This window comes from Sciurus carolinensis, chromosome 4 (assembly GCF_902686445.1).
Source record: "Sciurus carolinensis chromosome 4, mSciCar1.2, whole genome shotgun sequence".
Lineage (NCBI taxonomy): Eukaryota > Metazoa > Chordata > Mammalia > Rodentia > Sciuridae > Sciurus > Sciurus carolinensis.
Window position 1 is genome coordinate 100726990 of NC_062216.1, and position 12372 is coordinate 100739361.

The 12372-nt window shown below is 37.6% G+C and overlaps 1 protein-coding gene across 1 annotated transcript in view; it reads right to left on the minus strand.

Annotated features, from left to right (window-relative positions):
- The window catches only part of Slc2a13 (solute carrier family 2 member 13), a 349537-nt gene that overhangs the window by 6871 nt on the left and 330294 nt on the right, over window positions 1-12372 (minus strand). Inside the window, exons 8-9 of the mRNA XM_047548591.1 lie at window positions 1101-1222; window positions 834-986 (exon numbers count right to left, since the gene is read on the minus strand). Coding sequence (XP_047404547.1) covers window positions 834-986; window positions 1101-1222 — 275 coding nt within the window. The remainder of the gene's footprint in view (window positions 1-833; window positions 987-1100; window positions 1223-12372) is intronic.

Consider the following 12372-nt stretch of genomic DNA (forward strand, 5'->3'; position numbering starts at 1 on the left):
TAAAACTATTCTAGTAACATGGGATTATACAAGTGCCTGCAGCATGGACTGAGGTGAGATGGGAAGAGAATCAGAGCAGGTTTTCTAGAAGAGTGGACATCCACAAACTCCACCAAGACTCATGGGGAGATGAGAATTTCACCCTTTAGATCCTATTAGCACTTATAAAGTTGGGTGGACAAGGCAGAATCCTCTTTCTAAAAAAGAAAAATAAGGTCTTTTTGCTTAAATAAAAATGGATTTGAAATAGCTTCCCAAAGTATTTTGTAACCCAGCTATTTCCCAATATTGTTGTTTTTGAATTATGGTCTCCACATATTTTCATTTGAACACTTTTGTCACATTTACAGTTTTGAAAGTACTAGTCATCAAGAACACTGAAAGGTACAAGGCTTGGCCTGAACGGCACAGGCAGTACAGTGGGGGGCAGGATGCACAACACGTCACATCTTCTAGTATTTGTGCAATCTACTTTCCACCCTGCACCGATTCTGCTCGTAGACTTGACTCCTTCCCTATCACAGAGCATCTCACTGGTCCTGCCTTCATCTTTCTACTGTTTGTTAAACTGAAAGCTACACTGTGAAAATGTCCAACTGGGGAGGTAGAGGGGACATATTTAGGGTTATGAGAGTGGGTGAGAAACAGCTGTAAGCACCAAGATGGGATACCTTTTTAAACCTTTGGAGAACAAGAAAAGTCACAAGGAGATATTCATAAGCAAAAATACAACCACATAGTCTCTCAATCACAAATTACAGTATATTTAGAAACAAACCAGGAAAAATAAAAATGAAAATATATTGGGGAAAAAAAAAAAAAGAGGCTCTTACCATAGTACGTAAGATATTCTGCTGTGTGTAAAAATGTCAGTGAAACCAGAACATTGAAAATCCAGTTTATTCCAGATGAACATGCATTTCCTGTACTTCTTGCCCAAAGGGGATATATTTCAGAATTCACAGTCCAAGGCATTGGTCCCATTCCTGAAAAATATAAAAATTAAAAACTTCTGTAAAGTAGCATGTAAAAATTCTGTGAAATTGTAACTTCTCTTTTAAAAGGTGACAATTTAAGACAACATGAAAGCCTTTGCTTACCAGGTGCAAAGAAAACAAGATATAAAATAAGGCCCAGAAGTGCAGTCCAAGAGTATGGAGTAGGGCAGAAATTGTAAGCCCAAAATACTTCTTCTGTTTTGAACTTGGTTTCATTTTCACACCTTAAAAAAAAAATGCAATGTAATTATTATTGTTTTAGGACATAGTTGCATAACCTAATGTGATCATATTGGATGTGTTTGGAAATCCACTAATGTCTTGAGATAAAGGGTCCAAAATGGTTTTCTTGAAAAAAAAATTATTAAATGTATATATAAGCTCATATAGAGCATTTCAGAGTGCTAGTATTTGCTTAGTGGTAATATTTGCTTAGCATGCACAAGGATCCCAGTACTGTGCAACCTATAGAAATGAACTATTTTTTACCCATCTCTGCATAAATTAGAACTCATTTCTAGTCTTTGGAAGCTGCAGTAACCCTCAGGAACACTGAGTCAGTGTTCCAAATTTCAGAACCAGAGGTTTTTCATATGTGAAATGGCGATGAAAACTCATAGGCTGTAAAGAGGTGATAGAGTGGATAAGGGAAGCAAATAGAACAGTAACAAGGATTACATCTGATTCCAAACAATCATCTGCCTCCTGCTATGTGTCACTGCTTTCCATCACTTACTCTTGATGATTTTACCTTCTTCTTCTATAGTGAAACAAATGTCCTCGGTTTAAATTGATTCTGAAATTGCACTAAAATGCTTTTACCTTAATTGCCCCTAAAGATATAATTAGTCTTGGCTGGGCTCATGTCTGTAATCCCAGTGGCTTGGGAAGTTAAGACAGGAGGATTGTGAGTTCAAATCCACCCTCAGCAACTTGGTGAGGCCCTGTGCAACTCAGTGAGACCCTGTCTCTAAATTTAAAAAAAAGGGGGGTGCTGGGATGTGGCTCAGTGGTTAAGCGTCTCTGGGTTCAATCCCTGGTATCAACCCTCACCTGCCCAAAACAAAGATATAACTAGTCTCAAAAACATCCTTATCCCCTATTGTCAATTAAGATTATATTTCTGTCTGTCAACCTTAGAACCTTGACGTCCAAGCCAATTTTTGTTATAGTGTGTATGAACTTCTTACAACACCCCTCGTTTCTCTACCTTCTTTTACACCGTGCCACATTCATTTTGACTTCTTGCTCATCTAATACATTGGTCTAATAGTTCCTTATTTATTCTTAAAGCAGAGAGAGAGAACATTTTATAGTTTGATGGAACGAACAGTTTACTCTAGGACATCAAACCTTGAACATTCCTTTTATGATCACACTTTATTTCCTCATTTTTGATAACTTGAACTACACCCCAAACAATCTTTAGATTTTGAACTGCCAGTATGCACTTACTTCACCTTCCCAGCTTACACCATGCCAATACTCTCTTTACTGGACTGTAGGATCCATCCTTCTTCCATGTGTGTCTGCCATCCTACCATCTCAGTTTCCAACCCTGTGTGATATCACTAACTTCCTGCAACAACCACTTATTATAAGTTGGCCAAAGTTATAAAATTATGCTCGTAGGCTCTATTAAAAGTTCATGTTATTTCATCTTAGTGGGGCCCCTAATGATTCTTATTTAATCCTTTATTGTCTTCTCTACTGAATTATCTGTTCATCTCAGAGTAGGTATTCAATAAACTTTTGTCAACTGTTGTTTCAACTCATTAAAATATTTCTTACTATCTTCTAGTCCTGAAATTTTTACTTGTGGTTTCTAAGTAGATGAACTTGTCTCCTTGTTCAAGAAGAATTAATGGGGATCAGGAGTAGGGCTCAGTGGTAGTATTTGCTTAGAATGCACAAGGAATCCAGTACTGTGGGGGCGGTGAGGGGAGAACTGAGGACCTTCAATATGAACATGAAATTCTTTACTCAACCTCCACTTTTCTTTCAATTTTTGAAAAAAATAAATCTTTTCCAGAAAAAAAAAAAATAGAGGCAAGTTCTTCTCTATCCAGAGGTATGTCACTCATCTTTTCTAAGAACTGCCCTTCCTATCAGTCATTTTGCATCTTATTCTCCTCCTGCTTCCTCTGGGGTGATTTCCCATAAAGTCTATTTCAGCTATCTTTAGTTTCTTCCTACTTGAGCCTTCCCTTCTTTCTATAACACAGATCTCTCCTATTCAAGTGTTTCATCCTCTAATATTACTATTACTAGCTGTCCCAAAATCACAGAGGAACTTATAATCATGAGCTCTACATCCTCGCTCTCCCTCCCACACTCTCACCTGCGAGCTGACTTAGTTGGATTTCATTTTCCTGAATCTGCTCACCAAAAAGTCATCTATGATCTCTTATTATTTACTCTGTGATGGTTGATACTTCTGGCATCCCTCCTTCCTCCTCTTTTAAAATACCTCTTCCTCATTTCAACCTTTATAAATAGGTGTCCTCTAAAGTTTCATCATCATCCCATCTAATCTTAGGACTTTATAATCTCCACGTGGATACCCCTTGTTAGTTAATTATAGCCTTGACTTTTTTCAAGCTTTATGATGGGGTTTAGGTATCTGCTGAACATCCACATCTAGATATCCTGCTGTACCCTTAAACATAATGTGGCTACAATGAAATGCATTCTTTTCTCTAAGAGGCAAGCTGGGGCTGCTATAACTGCAAATCATGACTCAGCCACTTACTGGTGTGGTCAATGAAAAATTTATATGATGTGTATTTTTATGTGTCAGTCATTACAACAGCTATGAACAAAATAACCACCATTGCATTTATGGAACCTTGAGTTAGATGGGCACAAGCATGGTTCTGTTTTCTGATCTGTAAAATAGGTGAAAGGACTATTATCAACCTGTTAGAACATTAAATTTTCCCATCTTTGTGAGCATTCTGCACCTGCATGCTTAGCATCCTGCCTGGTATGTGGTATAAGCACAATAAATTATTACTTTACTAGTGTCCCTCGAGCCATTTCAGTTTTAGTTAACATCACCATTCTCTTAAGTTGAATGTTTTAAAATCTTGACATCATCTTCAGTCTTTTCTTATCCATTTTAGATCCTCTGTGCTTTTAAGTATAAGTAAAGAACAGTGGCTGAGACTTTGGGCTCTGACACTAAATTCTGAAGGTTAAATCCAGTAAGCTCTGAAGCTACAATGTATATGACTGAAGTACTTTTCAAAGCTGTGCCCTCATCTATGAAATGAGGATTTTCCTGACACATAGAAAGACGTTTTTCAGTCTTACACAAGATAGTGAATACAAACAATTTCATATGGAACAGGCCAGAAATCATAATTATATTCCTGATGGGCTGGGGATGTAGCTCAGTAGTAGAATACATACTTGAATATACAAGGCCCTAGGTTTAATCCCCAGCACAAATAAAATAAAAATTTAAAAAATTCCATTTCCTAGATACTTTCTTGAATCGGATTCTTCCTGTTTGTACTAATAACCACCTTAATTCAGAATCTTAGTGCTTGTGTCATCAACCACATCTTAGCAAAGTCTAGATCAGCTCCTGATCTGCATTTCCTCATATTCATGCCCTGTGCAGTCTTCTACCTTTGAATGTGGGAGGAACCTGTGACTTACTTCTAACCCACAGAAGCTGGCAAACATGATAGGACATATGTGATCAAGTGTGCAAGAGTATAGTGCTATTAAGCCGAAGTCTTTCATTCCCTTGTTGGCTTTGGGGAAGCAAGATGCCATGTTACAGGAGACAGGAGGCTTACATTGGAAGGCCCATGGAGGGAAAAGAGGGCAGCCTTGACACAAAGCCACAGTTACTGAATTCTGCTAACAAAAGCGAATACTTCCCTACTGCGTCTTGTTCTGAGTGTTGTGTGACCCTAAACCCAGCTAAGCTTTGCCTGGATTCCTGACCTACAGAAACTAGGACATAATAAATGTGTGCTACGATAGAAAATGAATATAGTCTAATTACTTTTTCTGCTTTCAGAGCATATCGTTCTTCGAATTTCTGCCCCACCACGGTACAGCTGTTCTAGCTACTTTGCTACTTGAAAACAATTTTTTATCCTAATTCCAAATATCTAGACAACAGAGCCTGCAAAATTTGGTCATAGCTGCTTTTTCTTGTATTCTATACATAATCCTGTTCTCTAGCTAGACTAGACTGCTTATTTTCTGAATATTCCATCCAGAGCCAGCATCTTCTATTCATGCCATTTCCTCCAGCTGAAAGCACTCTTTATTCACATGTCTGCCCCTCTAGATCTTACCTGGGCCTCCAGGGTTAGTACAGAGACTACCCGTTCACCTGTCTGAAACCTTCTTTCCCTCCATCACACTTGGTTTCATTGTCCTTCTTTATATCACACAGTGCTCAATATTCTCCCATCTGATATACATTCCTCCTCCTGTGCTGCGCCCTTGTCCCAGGCACTGCAGCATGGCATGGGGTGCTGAGCACACAAGGTCAAATGTCAGATATGGATTTGTTTTTCATTTCTGCCACTTGCCAACTGTGTAACTTTGGGCAAATTACTTAATTTCTCTGTGTTTCAATTTTTCTATTAAAAAAAAAAGAGTCCCTGTCAAAGATTAAATAAGGAGATAACTGCTTGTTTGGCACAAAGACCAATTTATAAGTGTCTGCCAAAAGAATAGACAATTTTGTATTTTTTAAAAAATATTATTCTCTAGTCCAGAGATTATACTCTGTATTAAATCTTGAGAGAAATGGTCCTTGAATTTTGAATGAAGTCTTAACAGGAGCATTGGTTTGTGAGTAGAAAACAGCAATAGCAATCTCCTGATATAATCCCATGATTGATAATTCTCTAACTTAATTTCCCACCCATGAAATAGTCTTCTGAGTTATTAAAATCATAAGAAAGAAGAAAAAACAGGAAAAGAAAAGCAGGCAGGTAGGAAGGGGAGGAATGCTTATAGTAATAACTAAAATGCACCAAAAACCTCTCTTCACTATTTTTGTTACGATCACCGTTCCTTGCATGAGGTCTTGCTGTGAGAATGGTAAGTAGCATATTCTAAGGTGAACTGTGCTTACCCACACAGCTTTGCCCATTTGGCTATGCATGTTTCTGTATATAAAAATGACCAAGTAAACACATTGTCACCTTTGTGCTGATTTTAAGAGAGCAGTGTAGGCATTGCCTTCTCAGTTACACAATCAGTAATGTGTATGTAGCTAATGACTAAGGTGACATCACACTCGACCTTCAAAATATAAATATTACAAATCCCAACTAAAAGGTGAAGATGTAGATTCTGACATTATTGCAAAGTACCCTCATGCTTTCTTGGCTTAGCTACTGCTGGTGGAAGAACATCATGCTCCCGAAAAGGAACAAAATACGTTTTTCATCACTGTGTGGGTTGGAATCAGAGAAAGTCATGCTCTCTGATGTGGCACCTTTTCACTATATCTTATATCAGAAAATGGCACAATAATAGGAAGCTGTGTGGAGGGTACTGTGGTGGACAGAGCAGCAGAAGCCAATCAAGAAGGTGACATGCTTCTCTTGACAGAGTGAGAGAACTAATCTTTCCTAGCAGAATGATTAGACTAACACCTGACTGTAGACCAAATAAATGGTATTTGCCTGCTCTAGTCTTAAAGCCCACAATGCTTCCTTTAGTAACACTTCTAGAAATTAATGGCCCTTCCTGAATGTGGAATAATTCACTCTGCCCACTCAACCCACCACACAAGCCAGTTCACATGTAGAGCCAGTTTTGCCTGTTTCTTTTATATTACTCTCCATCTGATATGGATAGTTTTAAACAAAAGAACTAAATAAACAAAGTGTTGCAAATATGCAACTTCTCTTCTTACAATCAGAAATAATAACATTCTTTGCTTCCTACACAGCACATGCTTTTTGTATTACCCCTTTATTCACTGATGAAATTATTTAACTGTGTGTCATGTTAATATAAGGGAGGGGAAGAAAAGAAATATAACTTGTATTTAAAACTTCATGTTTTGTCTTCCCACTCTTATTCATGATAAACACACAGAACTTTGTTCCCTTTCCAAGAGTTTATAAAATACCTAGGATTTTGGAAAAGAGATGGGAAGGCTTACTATGGGAAGAAGTGATTTTTTTTTTAACTTCTTGCAGTGCTGGGGATTGAACCCATGGCCTCACACATGCTAGGCAAGTGCTCTACCACTGAGCCACATGCCAGCCCCTGTGAATTGGACTTACCATGGTTCGGGTGATACATTTCCCAGTCTTCTTTTGGGTTTACTACACATGGAGCATGATTTCATATACAGTTATTGATGCAGCATGGATTTCTATGGAAAAGATCACTAAACTATCACCTCAAGACAAATTAGCTATCCCTATAGGTCAACTCTAATAGTTTTTTATTGATGGGAATTTATGATCAGAATAAACAGTTAGAATTTGAAAATGGTATTGGAGGTCACTTGGAAAAAGATAAAAGTATCTCCTAGGAAAGGATATTGTTACTTTTATCTGAGGAGAAATTAAAAAAAAAAAAGATGACAATCACACAGAGAACTAGGATGATATAAACTACTACAAGCAATCCAAGGCATAAGAAATTTAGACTTCTGGGCAACCAGGAAAAGTACCTATTACAAACTTGGCTCATTATTTCCCACTTTTGATTATTGTTCAGTAGGCATAATCCCTACTTAATAACCTAACACTAGCTTTTAAACTCTTAACATGTGTACAGTTGAATATTTATAGCAAAGTATGATTTCCTAGCTTGTGATGTACATACAGATCATGGTGATCATGTATGATTTCCTATTGCCTAGCCTCCTCCCTATCCCCCGTTTTTGGTTTTGTAATTTTCCTTCAGAGAAATGTCATATAAAGGAAGATGAGAAATAAATTGTATTTTGTTAATTACTGTGAGTTTTAGGTAAAAAGAAAATATTTTGAATTACTGAGGTAATTAAATCAGTCATAAGTAAATTTCAAAACATAAGAAGTTTGAAGCTAAAAGCCAATTTTTCCTTATTTACTTACTTATTGTACTAGAGATTGAACTCAAGGGCACACTACCACTGAGGTACACCCCCAGCTCTTGTTTATTGTTTGAGACAGGTCCTTATTAAGTTGCTGAGGCCTTTCTAAAGTCATTGTGATTATTGCTGTTGAGTGGGCACTGAGATCCAACTTAGGTCTGGTTATGGGACTGGCCAAGGGGACAAGTCTTCCTAGTGGAAGTTATCCCATTTTCTCATCCTGCAAAGTCATATATTGCCTATGTTCTGTTCCTGACTCCCTGGCTGGTCCTCTTTCCAGTCATCTGTGGCTTTTCAAACATTTCCCTTCTTCATTATTAAACCTGTAACTTGGCTGGACACGGTGGTACATATTATTCCAGTGACTCAGGAGGCTAAGGCAGGAAGAGTGTAAGTTTGAAGAAGGTTGGGCAACTTAGCAAGAGTGCCCTAAAATAAAAAATAAAGTTTCAACATGATGGTCAGCCTCCTGGCTGCTCTGTGGCATGAAACCAAGAAAGCAGTTAGGTAACTTTTCAACAAGGTAGGTGAGCAAAAAAAAAAAAAAAAAAAAAAGCCAGGGGTGGGGCTTTATTGGAATTTAATACTGGACATTCAAAGCAGACTGGGGACTCAGGAGGTAGGACATAATAAAATAAGGAAAAAGTTCCCAGTGCCACAGCTGCTGCTGGCGGCACCAGACAGAGTGGTCTTCTATGAGCAAAGTGAAGGGATAAGGGAATTAAAGGAAGCCACAATTTTAGGAGGCCTGAAGCATGTCTGGGTACAGAGAGTAAAATGGAAAAGTGCGCTGTACAATATCCTTGTATGGGAAAGAAGCCCCATTTCTCTAGTCAGTGTACAGAGGGCAGAGGAAGGAACCATTTTGCAGCTGTGGCGGAAGGGCTGGCATCTAGGAGAGCTGATTCCTGGCAAAACCGAGTTTGGCCCAAAATACAGGCCTGGCAAACCCACACTACATGACATAGAATGTGCCTAAGTAACCAGGAGAAAAATACAACATGGAGAGAGGTTTACACAGTTGACAACTGGTTGTGGAAACCCACCCATCTCCACCCCTTCCCCCTTCAATCTGGGTGCTTGTAGGATCAGCTTGGAGAGACTTGCCTAATGGGGAATTCTAAAAGGTAGGGGCAGTAGAGATTGAGTTTGGAGACTGAAACCTAGACCAGGAAATGTGGGGTCCTCAGATGATGTACCTGACTAAGAATTGGTTCCTCCACCATACGAGTTAAACCGAGGAGAGACCAGTGTGGACTGGCAATTGCTGGCCCTGGAGGTGCACTGATTTAAAATCTCCAGACAAATTGACATTCAGGGAAGAGCCTGGAGCCTAAGCCTAAACTACCTCCAGGAGTTCTGCCTCATTCTAGTAATCCAACTGGAGGATGGGGCATCCAGCTCCAGATGACCCCACCTAACACTGCTGAGAAGAAGAGCTGAGAATCTTTTGAATAAGATTCAAAATAAGAAAATAAGAATAAGAAAAGAACCAATTCTTTTTCATTGAGTTATTTTTCCTCTTTTTTTTCTTTTCTCTGTTTAATTGTGACCTTAATGGTTCATGACATTTATACATACTCATATTTGTATTTTTTCACATTTCTAGCATTTTTGAGGGCAGTTATTTTTCATAGATCAGTTTTTTGAGGACTTGGATGTATGGTTAATATATTTCAGTTTTATTTTGTATTCTTTTGTTTTTTTTATTTTTAATTTTTAAAAATTTTACTTCATATACTTTTTTCTCTCTCACTTGTTTCCCTTGATTCTCTCTTTTCTTCTGCTGACAGCCAATCTCTAATTGTTCTTTCTTTCACTCTTCAACTTTTACTTCTATTTTCACTCCTCCTACCTCATAATTATCATATCCTATATTACTTCTTTTCTCTCTATGTCCACCATTCAAAATGGTAAACACTTTGGCAAACTTACTATTTTTATTGTAAGCAATAACTGATCAAATCTTATCGGTTTATTGTGACAGTTAACAGGATAGACATCACAGCAGGAACTATTTGGTTTAATGCCATATATTGTTTGCATTGGTTGTTATTATTTGTCTCCCCCTAAAACATGAGGTACTAGAAACTTTCAAGGACACTATACATCCCAGGGTTGAAACTCTACTGCCTCAGATGCATACTGTTCGATGTATAGACAAACAACTGAAAAAGCAAGGGAACAAATTATTCCAAACAAAAGCATATTAAAAAAATATTAAAAAGATAGTGCACCATCCCAAGGACGCAACATACAAAAATCAATAAACATAGTTCATCACATCAATAGACTTAACCACGTGATTACCTCAATAGATACAGAAAAAGCATTTGACAAAATATAGCATCCATTCATATTCAAAACACTAGCAAAACTAGGGATAGTAGGAACATACCCCTCAGCATTAGTAAAAGCTATATATGCTAAATCCCAGGCCAGTATCATTCTAAATGGAGAAAAATTGAAAGCATTCCCTCTAAAAACTGGAACAAGGCAGGGATGCCCTCTTTCACCACTTCTGTGCAACATAATCCTTGAAACTCTAGCCACAGCAATTAGACAGAAGAAAGAAATTAAAGGGAAATGAATAGGAAAAGAGCTTAAACTATCTGTTTGTCAACAACATGATTCTATATTTAGAAGGCCCCCCAAAACCACCAGACAACTGCTAGAACTCATAAATGAATTCAGCAAAGTAGCAGGCTATAAAATCAACACTCATAAATTAATTGTGTTCCTATATGTCAGTGGTGAATCAACTGAAAGAGAAATTAGGAAAACTACCTCATTCACAATAGCCTCAAAAAAAAAAATACCTGGGAATCAATCTAACAAAAGAGATGAAAGACCTCTACAATGAAAACTACAGACACTAAAGAAAGAAATTGAAGAACTTAGAAGACGGAAAGATCTCCCATGTTCTTGGATAGGCTGAATTAATATTGATAAAATAGCCATACTACCAAAAGTGCTATACAGATTTAATGAAATTCCTATTAAAATTCCAGTGACATTCCTCATAGAAATAGAAAAAGCAGTTATGAATTGATTTGGAAAAATAAGAGGCCCAGAATAGCAAAAGCAATCCCCAGCAAGAGAAGTGAGACTTCACAATACCAGACCTTAAATTATACTATAATACAGTGCTATAGTAACAAAAAACAGCATGCTTAATAGGCGCCAAAACAGATATGAATACCAATGTTACAGAATAGAAGACACAGAGACAACCCCACATAAATACAGTCATCTCATACTACACAAAGGCAACATAAGCATACATTGGAGAAAGGAGAGCCTCCTCAACAAACGGTGCTGGGAAAACTGGAAATTTGTATATAGCATAATGAAACTGAACCACTATCTTTCACCTTGCACAGAACTCAAAGTCGATCAAGGACCTGGGCATTAGACAGAGACCCTGCACCTACTAGAAGAAAATGTAGGCCCAAATCTCCATCATGTCAGCTTAGGAACCAACTTCCTCAATAAGACTCCTAAAATGTAAGAAGTGAAATCAAGAATAAATAAATGGGATATTAACAAACTAAAAAGCTTCTTCAGGGCAAGGAAAACAGTTAAGAATGTGAACAGAGAGCCTACAGAATAGGAGAAAACCTTTGCCACCTGCACCTCATATAAAACATTTATCTCCAAGATACATAAAGAACTCAAAAAACTTAACAACAAAAAAATAAATAACCCAATCAATAAATGGGCAAAGGAACTGAACATACACTTCACAGAAGAAGAAATCTGACTGGTCAATACATACATAAAAAAATATTTAACATCTCTAGCAATTAGAGAAATGCAAATTAAAACTACACTGAGAGTTTATCTCACTCCAGTAAGAATAGAAATTATCAAGAATACAAGTAACAATAAATTATTGTTGAGGATGTGGGGGGGAAAGGGTCACTCATACAATGCTGGTAGGATTGCAAATTGGTGCAACCACTCAGGAAAGCAATATGGAGATTCCTCAGAAAACTTGGAATGAAGCCACCATTTGACCCAGTTTTCCCACTCCTTGGCATATATTCAAAGGAATTAAAATCAGCATACTATAGTGATGCAGCCACATCAGTGTAGCACACTTTAAAGTAGCTAACTATGGAACCAACCTAGGTGCCCATCAACAGATAATGGATTAAGAAAATGTAGTGTGTGTGTATATACACACACACACACACACACACACACACACAATAGATATTTCTCAGCCGTAAAGAGGAATGAAATTATGGCATTTTCTGGCAAATGGATGGAACTGGAGACTGTCATGCTAAATGA